Source organism: Tauraco erythrolophus, chromosome 23 (assembly GCF_009769465.1).
Source record: "Tauraco erythrolophus isolate bTauEry1 chromosome 23, bTauEry1.pri, whole genome shotgun sequence".
Classification (NCBI taxonomy): domain Eukaryota; kingdom Metazoa; phylum Chordata; class Aves; order Musophagiformes; family Musophagidae; genus Tauraco; species Tauraco erythrolophus.
This window is the reverse complement of record NC_141487.1, coordinates 1,815,247-1,830,288: the sequence shown is the minus strand read 5'-3', so window position 1 is coordinate 1,830,288 and position 15,042 is coordinate 1,815,247. Positions and strand designations below refer to the sequence as shown.

The following is a 15,042-nucleotide window of genomic DNA, read 5'->3' as shown; positions in this document are numbered from 1 at the left end:
CACACACTCACGTTGGCACACTCGCCCCGCCCCGGAGCCAGCGCGTTCGCCAGCAGCAGCGCACAAGAGGCGGCAGCAGCACGCGCGGTTTCACGCCCCAACAGCCCGGTGGTTTTTTGGGGCGTTTTTCCTTAATTTTGGGGTTATTGATGGAAGCGGCCGCTCTGTGTGTATCAAATGCTGTTCCTTAGCCTGGGCGCTCCCCGCAGCGCCCCTCCTGCAGGCGTCGAGGTGTCCGTGTGTCCTTCCATCGCCCCTGTTTGATCACCTTTCATCGAAACTCTTCAACCTCCTGGGGGGCGGGAGGGACCGCTTCAGCGACAACCTTTAAAAAAATCCTAGATTTCCCCAAAATAAAACTAATTTATTAGGTTTATCTCTTTCGTAGCCGGGATATTCATCATACCGATGTGCAGCTCTTGAGTTTTGAGCGATACAAAGGTATCGGGGGTGAGGGTTGCATTTAATTTTCCAGCAAGCAAAATGAAATACTCCTTCCAGCATCCTAAAAAAAAAATATAAATAAATAAATAAAACATTTGGACAGGGAGTTGGAGAAACTGCCCTTAAATCACAGAATCACAGAACAGTTTGGGCTGGAAGGGACCTCAAAGGCCATCCAGTTCCAATCCCCCTGCCATGGGCAGGGACACCCTCCACTACACCAGGTTGCCCAAAGCCTCATCCAACCTTAAATCCTTAAATTTTCTCCCAAACACACCTCCCGAGAGCTGCAGCTTGCCGGCAGATGGCGACTGGCTTCTTAAAAACAAAGAAAAAAATAAATAAAAAAATCAATACTCCAGGTAGAAAAAATCCTGGCATAAACACTGTGGTTTGCCCTGGCCCCCTCAGCAGCCCGCCCCGGCTCTCCCCCTCCTCTGCCAAGCCCAAAATCCGGGCAGGGACCCAGCGGGCACCCTCCCAGCCGAGTTCTGGGGGGCTGTTTACAGAAAGCGGGGCCGCTAGCAGGGTTCTGCAGGGCGTACAGCGCTCAGGGGAGATTTATATCCCAGGATTTCAGCTTTTTTAGCCCCTCAGAGGGGTGGGAGATTGCCTGTTCCCACCCAGGGAGAGGTGCAGGGCTCATGGGAGCCGTGGGAGGAAAGGGTGCAGCAGCCTCGGGCTGTTCCTACTCATCCTCCAGTTTGTTTTTTTTTCCAGAAGGAAACAGGAACTGTGTTTTCAAGTAGGCAGTGCCCGGCATTGTTGGCTCCATCCGTAGCCTATTGAGCGTCCCCAGCGATGTCATTCTTGGACATTTCCCTCCATCCTGCCAGTTTGGCCCATGCCATAAGAAATCCCATTCCCGGCCACGGCACCACTGTTGAAGTGTCCCACAAAACTGTGCGGAGCATCACAGACCTTTTGGGAACGTGATCTTCACGGTCGGATACGCACACCCGGGTGAACGCCGGGTTACTTACATGCTTGTGGAGAAACCTGTCTCCTTTCCGGTAATCTCAGCCCTCCCCATGGCATTTGGGGCATCCGATTTGGCAGGACACGCATCCGGGATGCTGAGCAGCAACTTCTGCGGTAGAGGCAGGCCTGCGGAAGACAGAGAGGATGGCGGTGTCTTCCTCTGCCCCTTCCCCAGAGGAATAACATCACCCCAGACGTACGTACCCCCACCGGGAAGGGCTCCGGCAGCACTGAGGGGTCCCTCCTTTCCTCACCTCTGTGGCGAAACAGGCACCTGCTGTCCTTCAGACAGGGGGACAGGCCCCATCTCTCCCCGCTGGGCCATCCCCACTGTGCCTCCCGCCTCAGGAGGCGGCCAGGCCTCGGGGGAGAGGCAGGACCATGGCGGGGCTGTGGCAGGCGGCGAGGGGACCCTGCTTCGGGGTCGCCAGGCGCCAGCTGTGCCTCCCTCAGGATGTGGCTGAGGAGGGGAGCGCGGGAAGGGGCGAGGCGTGAGGAGAAGGGCGGCGGCCGAGGCCCGAGAAGCAGCCGGCGAGGAGCGGGAGCCGCCCTGCCACCTTCTCCTCAGAGCCGACCTCCCCAACATGGCGGCCGAGCCCGCCCGCCTCTCCCAACATGGCGGCGAGGCAGCGCGAGTGCTTCTGGCGGGACCCTCCAAATATGGCGGCCACCCATAACCTCCGTGCTATTGGGCGGCGGGAAGAATTGACCTTCCCATCATGGCGCGCGTCGCCACGTGACCCAAACCCCCCGCCCTCTTCGCGGTCATGTGACGCGGGGCCGGCCGGCGCCTGCGCAGTGCGCTCTCCGCCGCGGCCGGAGCGGCGGGGCGGCGGAGGGGAGGGAAGATGGCGGCGCCGGTTCGAGCCGTCACCTGGGCGACGCGGCGGCCCCGCTGCCTGCAGCCCTGAGGGCCCGGCGGCAGGTGAGCGGCCCCGCTGCATGCGGCTGCCCGGAGCGGGGAGGGGTGGGAGCGGCGGCAGGCGGCGCCCCTTCCCCGGGGAGCGAGGAGGCGGCGGCGGCGGCGGGGGGTCCGCCCCGCCAGGCCCCTCAGGGCGGGACAGGCCTCGCCTGGAGGGGGGCACCCCCTCGGGGGCTCGAGGGTGGAGCTGAGCCCTTCTTTTCGCCCCTTACCTCTTTTTGGGAGGGTCCCTATTGAGAGCAGAGCCCCGCGGGGTGTTGTAGCCCCCTCCCTTCCCGCCCCCCCGAGGGCCGCTCGTCCCTGTGAGGGGCGAAGACCCCTTCCCGGCCCGCGGAAGGCAGCAGCAGCCCCGGGGGGGGAGGGGGAAGGCAGCCTCGGGGTTTTCCTTAGTGCTGGGGTGGGCAAAACCTGCCCCCCCCCAAAAAAAAAAACCCAGGTTTGCCCCCAAAAATCAGTGTTGGCTTTGGGCAGTGCCAAGGCACAGGTTGGCAGCGTCGGGGAGCGGGTGCTGCTGATGCTGTGGAGGCTGCGGGGTGCCGTGGCTGCCCCAAAGGCTCCCGTCTCGTACGTGGGAAAACAAAGGTGAGGCTCAGTCTCCAGTTATTCTCCAAATAACTCCATGTCTCGACCCGCGTCCGTGCCTCGCTTGCTGCTCGCCGTATGCCCGTATATATATTTGTTTTGGTCTGGAAAGCGTTGTGTTAAATTAGTAGTGGTGGCAAGCTTGGCATTTATTAGCCCAGCAGTCTCCATTGTCTTTGCCGGTGATCTCTTGTCGGTGGTTGGAGAGTGGCTTTATTTATTATGATTTTTTTGTCGCGACGGGGCTGGGCTGAGCAGGCACTGCAAGGTCTCGCTCGGGAGGATTGTGTCATGCTGCCCAGACCTCTCTGGCATGAAGGGTCTTTCCTTAAGCCTGTTTGGGTTTTCAGATCGGGCACAGCGTTTCTTAGGAGCCCCAAGAGCAGGAGCAGAGCCTTGGTGTCTGGCTCTTAATAACTGAAACGCTAATTAACGCTCGGAGGAAGAACAAAAGAGAAGTCGTGCAAACCGGAGTGCTTGTCTGCAGTATGGGGAATCGGTTTGTTACGTGGGGACTGTGTTCTGTTTGTCAGACAACCCGGTCGGTCGCCGGGGACGTCGTTTCTGTTAAAACGACTTTAACTATCGCTGGTGAGACTGGTTCGTGCTGCAGGTCACCAGCTGGAAGCCTTCCCCTTCACTAAAGGGGACACAAATTAAAATAAATTACGTTGGAGATGCCGCTGACCTAAATTCGTAACCTGGGTGTAACGATGTCGTTACACCCTGCCCTTCAAGAGCCAAGGAGCCACCTCCTGCCCAAAGGCTGAATCCATCCGCTGCCTCGCAGGTGGCCTCGCCAAGCCCCGAGTCGCTGATGGCACTGCAGTGTCCTAACGAGCCGCTTTGTATCGCAGGGAGCCGCTTTATATCGCAGCCTGGCCTTGACCCTTCCAGAGAGCCGAACCTCTGAGCTGCCTGTTAATTCGAGAGTTAAGAGACTTGCTGTTATTTCCTCGTTTCCGTAGCCCTGCCTGTTCCCACCACCATCTCTCCTTCCTTTTCCTTACGCTCATGCTGGAGGAAGGCGGAGTATCAGTGGCTTTCCCTTAGGTTACGTCCCTCAGCTTTGCCTGGGGTCTGTCTTTCCCTGGTGTCAGAATCGGGAGAGAAAAGAACAAGATCCCGGACAGGATTCCAGGTTATTTCCGAGGCTGGGTGATGCCCTGTGTTGTAGAAGGAGGAATTACAGTTGTTGCTGCATCCATTTCCAGCCTGTTCACCAGGGGTTTTGTATCTACATGCTTCTAGCAGCAGCAGAACCGCGTCCAGCGGTCGCTTTCACGTAGCGAAGGTGTTTGTGCGTGTTTTTCCTGGTGTTTTAACCGACGGATGGCTCCGCCCCAGCAGCATTTTTCCCGGGATGGCAAGTGAAACGCTTGGATTTGAAAGGCTCCGGAGGGTTTTGTTGTTGCACCAGGTTACAAACCCGCGCCGCTTTACTCCCGTGGACTTTTAAAGGCAGCGTGTGTAATTTTAAATTTTAATTTGAGTTGGCTGCAGCCTTTAGTCTCTGGGACTCAAACTTCCTCTGTGTTTTTGGCTGTCGGAGAAGCCCTAGGAGAGATCTCACCTGCAGAACAAGCGTTACTGTCCTGCCTGTGGTCGGTGTAAAGATCAGGATGGTTTGTTGAACGTGCGTTACCTTTGACTTGAGGATTTCGAGCCACTGGTATTGCTGGTGCTGCATCAGGTACCTTCCCGGAGCAGGGTGTTTATTCCCAAGGATAGCGAGGATGTGCTCGACTGTCCTGTCCTTAATCTCAGGAAATATAATCTTCTCTTTTAACAGAAGGAGTGACACCAGCTGTAGCTTTGGAGTGGGAGGATGAGGATGATCTGTTCTCTGCTTTGTAAAAGTCAGTTTTTGGGGCTTGGAAGAGACGGTGGGTTTCAGTGCAGCCTGCTTTGCCAGCCGCTTCCACGGGATGTGAGCGAGTGCTGCTGGAAAAGGCTTCCCACTTTCTGTGTAAACAGAGCTGCGCCTCCGAGGGAAGTGATTTTTCCTTGTGTATTTAGTCATGGCAGGATTTGTTGTAGAACATTCACCCTAACGAATTTTCTGAAGGTTGAACGTAAATAAGCTCCAAGCCCTCGGCTTTTGAAACGCAGCATCACGTAGGGATGTCTGCGAGGGCTTGGGAAAGGTCCTACAGCCAGAGCTGGGCTCAGATTTGCTCCAAATCTGGATAAAAGCCTGTGAAAAGAGGACTCTGTGGCCCCAATAATGTGCTTGGTGGATGTTTCTCCAGGTAATTGCTCCTTTTGGAGTGCATTTTCCGACCTGAATGGGACTGTCTGCAGCTGGTGACGTCCCGAGAGATGCGTCGCAGTATCTGGGCTGTGCTGCCATTAACGGCTAACGCAGCTTTTTGATGTAGTTTAGGAATTCAGGTCAAATTCCTTTTCAAATTTGCTGGTGTCTGAGATTAAAGAAGAGCGGGGTGACACATCCGCGTCGAAAATCGTGGCTTGCGTTGAGCAAGGTGCGGAAAACGTGGCTCTTGCCTTCAGGAGCTTGCTGTTTCAAGGGGTGCAGATGTTCTCCTGGAGACATCGGACCATGCTGTGGACTGTATGCCCTTCCCCATTTCTATGGAGATTTAAAAAATATTTATCTTTGCTCGTTAAACACTTACTGAAACATCTGTGACTTAAAGTGTTCATTTCCCCCCTACTTAATACGGTTCAGGCAACAGTGATTTGCAGCTCAGACACTCTGTATCTCTTCATACCTCTGAGACTCATTTTGAAACACTCCTCTGGCTTATTTGGTTCTGTGCCTGTGCCAATTTTGGAATAATCTAGGATTTTGGAGAACTTAAGGTAAGTTGGTAGAGCTACTTGAATGGATGTGGGGCTTCTCGTTAGGTTAATATCAATGTCGTGTGGTAACGCTGCCTTCCACCGCTGGTCTTGTCAAACCTCAGACGAGTAGTGACGGCCTCATCGGTGCTTTGAGATGTTTTTAAGGACACCTCAGGTCTCCACGGGAAGTCCTGATGGAAAGATGGTTTTGAGTTGGTTGCGAAGGGACGATGTTAGGAGGTGTCTCGCTGCTGGGTTGCCTCGTACTAGAAGTGTAAAAGCCAGAAGCTGTCACTGAACGCTGCAAATCATTACCAAAAATACATAATAACCGTAGCAAAATCCATATTTTGTGATATATGTTCTGCCTAAGCAAAGCTCCCTGGAAGCTGCAGGAATTCTTGCTCCTGCCGTTACTGTGCGGTCTGTCTGCAAGTAACATATTTCAGCGGGTGAACGATCGTCTCCGGTGTGCCGAGTGACTTTTGGGTTTTCGGGATGAAAAGCAGCTCATAAATGTAAAAATCTTGCTGTCGAGTCGAGGCAATTGCAGGAAGAAACTGTCCTTCCCGAAACTTTTTACATCAGGGAATCTGTGGTACGTATTAATCGTTCCAGTTGGCTTTTTACCGCGCCGGAGCGCCTGCGATGATTTATTTGCGCTTTCGCAAAGGATCACGAATCCCTTCGGAGCAGTTATCCTCTTGGTGAGCTTTCAGAGGAGGGGGCTGAGCGTGCTGACGAAATCATAACTCTGCAAAAGCCCAGCGTTTTCAGTGAATCTCTGCTTTTCCGCGACGCTGGTGTCGGATCCTTTTGCCAGCGTGCGGAGGCGCCTGCCCGAAACACCTTCAACGCGACAACCGAGTAGCAGCTACTTCTGAACCGTTGTTGCCACGTCCATTCCGTGTTATTCAGCTCGATTCCTCCGTCCAGCAGCCACGTGTAATCCATCCCGATGAACGCACGCTCTTCCTGTGTTTATTTTCAGGCTGGGTTTTCTTTTTCCCTGTCGCAATCGCTGCCGGGGACTCCAGCGAACCTCCCGGTCCCGTTGTGCAGACGCAGATGCGCGTCGCAGCTCGGGAGGGCGACACGTGGGATGCTCAGAACCTGACTCTTGGATGCTGTGAAATCCTGAGGCTTTGTAATATGTGATGATACATAGTTTGCCCCGCTCTCACGCTCGGTACGATGCCAGGCTGTGCTTATTGGGGTCCCCGTTGGGGCGGCGGGAGTGCTCTCGTTTGGGATGTTAACGAAGGGAGATGTTGTGCTGCTGGGGGATGCTGAGTTTTTGATTGAGATGTAGGGATGAATTGGAAATGAGCACCATTTCCCTGAATTTTGACTTGCTTATGAACATAATGTGGATTAGACTTCCAATTTGTGTCTCCTCTGTCTTAGTATTGAGTATTTTTAAGTTTCACTGAACAACTGGACTTGAGATGCGGCGTATAGGATGGAAGGACCACCTCTGCTTTCCTCAGTGGTGATGCATCCCTGACTTGCAGTGCTTTAACTCCTCAGCATGTTGCCTGGGGAATAAAAAAAAAAAATGCCATGAAAAGGAAGGCAAATTCTCAAAACGTGTGGAAACGGCAGCAAACCCTCACCCAGCCTGCTGGGTGGGGTCACACCAGCTCTGGTGAAAATTATCTGAAATTGAATTGCCGGGTTGTGTTTTCCTTTAGGTGATTCTGGCTCGGTGGGGGTGCCGGTGCTGTTTGCAGCCCCTCGTGCCGGGGTACATGGGTCTTCGCCGTGCTTTTAGCCGTGTTTCTTTGTCCCATAAAGCCCCGGTGGCAGAGGGGACGCAGAGCAGTCCTCCCTGTTCTGTAATAATAGGGTTGCAATCGCCACTGCCCCGCCGGCTGTTTTGCACGCTCACGTATCGCCGAAGAGGAAAGTATTTATCCTTCCCTTCCCAGCTGCTTTACCTCCTGAAAGATTTAAAGGAATCCTCTGTTGCTCGCTTTCAACATCATCACTGTTTGCTGGGAGCTGGTTGGGATTTCCCCCCCTAAGATGCTGGTTTATGGGAGAAACGTGTGGAGCAGAAGCTGTAGGACTGGGAGAAGAGCTCTCCCGGTGCTCACCGCCGACGCCGTGTTGACAGTGAATAAAAGAGACGCTGTCTAGACTGCCAGTCACCGAGCTAACGCCGGCTCCGCGGGACGAGAAGACAGGCTGCTCCGGAGTCACTCCTGTCTCGCTGCCAACGTTCGCCTCTTTGCCGGGCCCTGGCGATGCCCTTCGACACGTGCGTCTCGTGCCCGTGGACCCCTGGGCACCGCTCTTCTCTCCGTCTGCGTTGCACAGTGCGGCGAGGGGGTACGTAACCTTCTATTTGTGGAGATCGACGGGTGTTTGCCCTCCCTAATTAACATCTTCTGCTAAAAACCCCCCAGGGATGAATCCAGCCACACTCTGAATTTATGCGCTCAAGCCCTCTTCGTGGGTGTCGAGGCAAGCGCTTACGCTTTCCGTAAACTTACTCTTTTCCATCGCCCTTGTATGTTTCGAGTAACGTATCTTTGTTTCCAGCTCCCCCGTCAAAAATAAAACGGAGCTCTTGGTGCTCTCGGCGTATTCATCTCAACTCCGGAGAGGTGGTGGCCTCGTTTCTCCAGCACAGTCAGGGAGCCGGAAACCTCCGGTGTTGCTGTTGAGGGCTTGTTTGACCTTGGCTTCTCGGTGCTTTTGTTTCTTTGCCCATAAAACGGGGTTAATTAACGCTGGGACACCTGATGGTGTGCATTTGGAACGTGTGAAGGTGTTAAACGCTGCGTTGGGCAGGTACGTGTTCCGTGGCCAGAGGGTTTTCTGGCTGGATGTGCATCTCTCGAGGTAAACTCTTTATTTTCCACCATTGAGAGAGAGAAAATATTTTCTATATCGTTGCGGTCACTGTTTAGCAAACACATCTGCCTTCAGGTTCTCTTTGGTGGGATCCAGCAATATTGGCTAGATTTTTAACTCCGTAGTTGGCAGCTTCCATCAAAGGCTTTGCACTGGGAATGACACGAACCAGTTTGGAGGTGGCGTGTGAGTTTATTTGATGCGATTAGGCGAGTGGACGTGGCAAAAAACACGCTTTTGGTGCGTTAGACGATACGTGTTCCCGGCGAGCTGCTCATCTGCGGGGAGTTTGGATGAAGAGGAGAACGTCGTTCGGAGTGCTCGTACCCTGCTGGTGTCCCTGTCGAGATGGGGTTAGATGTCTTGGTGCCCTGCTTGCTAACGGAGATAAAAACGTCGCGTCAGCCCGCTGCTGCCAAGTCAGCAGTCCGTCTGAAAGCTGCGGATATCGATTCCAATCAAACCTTGGCTACCGAGCTTACGCCAATACATGGCTTTTTCCAGCACATCCTGCTTTTTTTGGCCTGCCAGTCAGTACCCTTGCGCTCATCTTTGCTTATAGAACCATTTAGGTTGGAAAAGACCTTCAAGATTAAATTAACCCCCTGACCTTGACCTCACGTTTGCTTAACTCGATTTTCCCAAGGTTTGTGGTTTTTTTTTTTTTTCCCAACAATTTTCAGTGCTGGAACTTCATTCTTTGTTCCGGCAGTGAAATGTTAAGCCTGAATTTTACGGCGGTGTTGGAAACCGAAATCTGGACGGGTTGTCCTGCTGCTTAAAGCGACAAGAGGTTGCCTGATTTTCGTGGCCGGCATTGCAGCGCGGATATTAGCACTGATTATTTAAGTCTCTGGAAGTGCAAGTAGTTTCCAAAGGAAGTTGGCGTGGAGCAACGTGCGTGTGTCTCTCAACAGGCTTTTGCCAAGGTGGGGTGTGGTTTTTTTGGAAATACAACTTTCCCTCTCGCACTAATTCCTGATCCTGTTGCCCCTTTTCTGCCTGATTCGACGCAAGGATGAAAGTCTCAAAGATCCTGAGTTCCCCCAAGTTTCATGGGATGGGAAAGGAAGAGGAAAGACCTCGTCAGAGGTGAGAAAGCTCTGAATCGTGGAGACCAGAGGAGCTACTGGGGAGGAAGAAGGTCCAAACCCCCGGTCCGATCGCTGCAGACGGCGGAGGCTCACCCGCAAGCGATGCACCGGTAGGATTTTGCTGCTTCCTGAGCTGCCCGTTTTGCTGGCTGGGCTGGAGGAGGTGGATACGATCCAGGACTCTCCTGGCCAAGGAAGTCGCGCGCCGGGTCGGACTCTGACGCTCGCCGCGGGCCGCTTTCCTGCGGCAGCGTTCGCTCGACACGCGGGCACCTCAGGGACTGCGGTTTCCTCCGTGGGGGCAGCAGTTTAGTGGGAATTGTGCTGGGAGTAGCTGTGGGGATTCATCGGGTTACGCTGTGCAAAGGGAAGAGTTTATTTAAAAAAATAATAATAAAACATCTCGACCACACTGAATAAGCGGTCTGTTTGAAAAACCGGGCATGAAGTCACCCAGCATGCTTGGGGACCTCCTGGTTTCATGAGTAAACCCTTTTCTGGGATATTTCCGTGCTTTACACGTAATTATTTTGCCTGAGTGGGTTTTCTGGGATGCTTGGACATAGAAATGGGCATTGGGCTGTATAGAAATGTAAATAGAGATACGATGTTTCTGTATTTGTGTTTTCAGGCTTATTTTTCGTACAGTCAAAACCGTTTTGGTTTTCAAACTGGTTTTCAGATCAGTAGAAGGTGTTTTCCTTGTGGTTCAGCTGTAAACTTATCGTCATTTGCCAGAAATCCCTGCACAGATTAACCAATTCCAGTGACTTTGGTAGGTTTAAGAGACATCAGCGAAAAGTAAGGAGTGCTGTGTCATTTTTATAGGCTGTCCTCCAAATAATTCATTTAACTGCAGCTTTCCAAGTGCTGCCCGTGAGTTCCAGACCTGCTGCTTTATCTTAACGAAGGAGAAAAGTGACAATTATTTCCAGGATCTGCCATCCCGTGTTTGCTTGGCGTTACGGAGCCGGAGTTCTCACTGATGAATCATCACAGGCAGGTTTGGATAGGTACCGAAAATCCCATGGGATGTTTTTATCCGGGCAGCTGCTCTGCGAACTGATTATTCTCGGACAGAGTATGTTACAGCAGGAGATGCATTTTCTTGTAAAATCCTTTATTTTCAAGCCTCAGAGCCTTTCATTTGTTTATTTTGGGATCGTTCTTTTCTGCCTAGTGTGCAGTTTTGCCTTCATTTCGAAATGAATCACGATTATTTGTTTTGCTACAAGAAGTTCAGGCGAAAATAATTGTAATTAACGGCTCACAGGGAGCCGGTAGAGGGAGTGTGTGAGCTCAAAATGAGCCGTAAATAAGTAATATATTTACATCCCTACAAAATTTAGGGAGGTTTCAGTAGAGGGAGTGGGTTACAAGAGCAAACCTAGACACAGTCCAGCTGATTATTTGACTCCCAAGCCAAACAGTTTTTGAAACAGGCCAAATTTGGGTCTGAGTTACTGGAATGACCCTTTTTGCATCCGGAGACCCCCAGCTAGGGCTGATATTCAGACTTTATTTTCGACTCGATTGGAGGGATGATGTAACATTGTCGAGCGATTATGGAGGTTTCAGAGTTAGAGGTGTGTACGTGGAGGCTGGAATTTTTACCAGGGGAAGCCAAAGAGCACAGTGCTCCGTGGATAGATGCCTGGTCCAGCCGGATCCCGTTTTTAACCGAAGGGTAAATGGATTTAATGCCCAGTGTGATTAAACTGGAGGCTCGTTGGCCAACAGCACGCGTGTGAGCTCAAACCAGCAGCTTCTTTTGCAATCTTGGTGCTTATCCAGCCCGATTTCAACAGATTTTCAGCAGCTTCAGCTGGTTTAAGGGTAGTAACACTGTCAAAAGAAACTAGAAAGTCTCCACATCCTGTTCGTTATGGATGGGTTTGGGTGTTGGGTATCTCGGCATGTTTAGCCATGTTCTGCAGGGATATCTGGAGACGGTTTTGGTGTTTCCACTTTTGGGTCTGGTTCGTGATTTGTTAATATTTGAAGAAGCTTTGAGACCAGTTCTGAGGTTTTGTCCTGTTTATCCCATCAGCAAATTGGAATGATGGATTTTGCTGTGCACACCTGAAGTGTGGGGTCATTAAACTCTGCTTTTTCCTTTCGTTCTCATGAATCGTACACCAGTGACAAGTAACATAAAACATGGTACCTAAGTCTGTATTCCTATAATAAATCCAGATTAAACCTCATTTTTTTTTTCTCATTTTCGGGAAGATAGATTAGGCAGAATTTAGTTTTAGGTCGCTGTGCTGTTTGTGCAATAAATCTTGCTGCGTAATGTTGTATTACTACTTTATTAATTTTTTTTCTGAAAGCTTAGGATAAAAATGAGCAGGAATCTGGAATAGCTGAGGATGGACTCATCATCGTCAGGGTGAGAGGGATTTCTGGTGACTCTCAATTAAAATTCGTTGTAATCATGCTATTTCGTTACGGTATGGTGCAGGTGATATGGTGCTGTAAAATGAAGTCACATAATTTTGAATTTCTCTCTGGAGTCTCTATAAAAATACTGATTTAACAGGCAAAATGAGGCAGGGAGTTTAGTGCTGGAAGTTTTATATATTTGAATTTTCAAACTTGCAGATGGAGTTTAGGAAAACCTTTTTTTTTTTTTCCACCGGTGAAGCTAGATCTTATATGAAAGAAAAAAACCAACAATTTCCTGTTGAAAGGCAGCTAAAGGGAAAAGCTGTGCTTCAAAGAACTTGTAATTGCCTGTTTTGCAGGGATAAGAAGAAAAACTTGGTGCAGGTGTCCCGGAGGTCTCGCTCCTTCCATGCTCCATGGCAGCGCAGACAGGATATTGCTCATCGTTCAGTCTCCCAGAGGCTTTGTTTTCTTTTTATTTGACTAAAATCGGCTTTTTTCTTTTTTTTTTAACCCCATTGTTGAACTTGTCTACCAGTAGCTTTTCAAATATATCAGCTCTAACCAGTGCAAGTTTTGGAGGACTGGAAATGTCTTATTTAATGGTGTTTATCCCTGCCCCAAATCCTGTGGCTCCCACAGACCTCTCGCTGCCTGTGCTGTTGCTTCCATAAAATAGTGTGCTTCTACCTAGGAAACAGGACTTTATTTTTCCTCTTATATCACTGGAAAAGGGCTCGGGGCTTCTGTAGGGTGACTGATAGTAGCAAAAGCCAAACCGGAGCGGGGAAGCTGCCATCGAAATCCTTGATGGCACGGCTGCACGAGACAAAAACCAAAATATCACGCAAAAATAATCCATCCCAATACAGCTAGGATTCCTTTTTCAAGGAAAACAGCCTAAAACTTGTCATGAAATACATCTGTCTGATGGAATGGGTGCTTTTTTCCTAAAACTGGGTAAGAGAATAAACCTAAAAGGTCTAAATATCTCCATAAATGCTACCCCAGGGCTGGATCCTTTCACACACCTTTTTGTGTTTTGGTTTGTGAGTGAGAATGTAACTTCTACAATTATGTTCGGAGAGAGAATTTTTTTGTGGCATGTGAAAATGAGCATTCCCTTATGACTAATGTGCTCTGACTCAGTACTATTGCACGGCCTTTTATTTTCATTCAACAACTTTCCCTTGGAGGCTTTTTTTTCCCTCCCCTCTAAAACCTGTTGACTTTTTTTTAAAAAAAAAAAAAAGCCAGGTCAAAAACTTCAAGCACTTCTTAAAACAACTGAGAGTTGCGGAGAAGAGGAGGCAGCCCAGGATGGGAACCACCGATGCCACCCACTCCTGTGAATTGGGGTCCATGGGACCAGGAGAGGTGCCTGCAGGTAGGAAAACCTTCTTGGATCGAGAGGGGTTTTGCAGGAGCAGGTTCCTGGCTGCCTGATTTCGCTCCCGGGCTTCAAGAAGTGCTTGAACCTGGTGAGTTTTCTTGCCTGTGTTTAATATTTTTTTCATCATTCATTCTATGATCTGTTTGCTCCGCTGCAGTGGAATAAAGAGCAGGCTCTTAAATGATTTCAGGAGGGGAGAGAGGGGAAAATGGAAGTGCTCTGAAAAGAGGGAGAAGAGCAATAAAACATTTTGCCAACTGGCAGAGACGCAGCTTTTAGGAAGGGCCAGGCAGATTTGATCAGATCTGTTTCGATCGCCCTTCCAGCGTTTCTTTACGTGTTATTTTCAGCAGCTGCCATTTCCCCTTGGTAGGGCTTTAGGCTAATTCGTGAATGCTGGAAAAAGTTTCCACTGCTGGAATATAAAGGTGTTTCTCCCGGACCAGGAGGGCAGTAGGGTGCAAAATATAAATATGGTGCTTCAAGGGGGCTCGTGTTGGCCTTGGCAGCGATCGATCCGAGCAGAGCGAGGCGCCCGGATCCGTCCCGGCGGGTTCATTGAATTGCACGTACTTTTGGCTGCTTAAATCCCTTCACTGCAGCTTTTTTGAGTGCTCCAAGATGGATTTTAGCCCGTGTACAAACTGAAGCCCAGCTTGGTGCAAGCCTGGAGAGCCAGGATGAGTGAGAAAGCACCTCTTGCATCCCCCCTAAATGCAAATGGGGCAGAAACACTGTTCTGCTCTTCGAATAACTGGTTAAAACACCAGCATGGGATTTTCTCCTGTGGATCTGCTGAATAATTGGTAATAGGGGCTGGCTGGGATGCTTGAGCTCTCTCTTACCGACTGCCTGGGTTTTTTTTTTTCCTTTTTCGATGCCGGAGCAGGGCTTTTGGTGCTTTGCAATCCAGGGGTGGTTATTCCCAGCCCGCTGTTGCCGTGCCATAAGAAGAAAATCCACAGCAGGTCAAGCTTGAAGGGTTATTTTGACAGCGACTTGCCTTTTGGGAGTTGAGCTTATTGCTGGTCTTGTTTTCCCTTAGAAAAATAACATGGCGTGGGCGTGAAAACTTGGAGGATGGTTATTTCTTACACTCAAACATTTATAAAATGAGGATCTAGCAAAGTAGATGCGTTTGGAGTATTTATAATGTTATCAAGTGGTCTGGTAAGACCAGACAAAACTCGGTGGAGCTTCTCCATCCCCAGATCCACGCAAGCACGTGCTGCTTGAAGCATTGAGGGGTTTCCCTGCTCCTCCTGCCTTTTGAAAACAGGCCTTAGAGATGCTTTTCTAACCCCCAAACTGGGTTTTTTGGTGGCTGTGGTTAACTTGCTGTGTTGTTTTGTTCCCAAGCTTGCTCCGGAGGAGCAAAATTGGGATTTAATAAATGAAAAAAACACCCTTCTTAGCTGGGAGTTCATTCCTTCGCTTCTCAGCTGACTTCCTCCAGCAGGTTTTGGACGTTATTTAAAGGGTAAATAAAAGCTGTTGGGAAACACACAAAATCTTTGCTTCTAAACCTGGGTGACACAACAGATGTCTGGTGTGAACCTGTCGAGCCG

At 50.5% G+C, this 15,042-nt stretch overlaps 1 protein-coding gene across 3 annotated transcripts in view; it reads left to right on the top strand.

The window, feature by feature from the left end:
* The first annotated feature begins 2,322 nt into the window (after nucleotides 1-2,322).
* The window catches only part of FBXO42 (F-box protein 42), a 49,382-nt gene continuing 36,662 nt past the window's right edge, over nucleotides 2,323-15,042 (top strand). Inside the window, exon 1 of one of the 3 annotated variants that reach the window (XM_086625553.1) lies at nucleotides 2,323-2,350. Coding sequence is in view for 1 of the 3 variants with exons in the window: in XM_086625552.1 (XP_086481678.1) it covers nucleotides 13,402-13,468 (67 nt within the window). In the remaining 2 variants the exon portion in view is untranslated. Of the gene's footprint in view, nucleotides 2,351-9,773; nucleotides 9,804-13,401; nucleotides 13,469-15,042 lie in introns of those variants that run through there. The other 2 variants (XM_086625554.1, XM_086625552.1) reach the window with 2 other exon arrangements.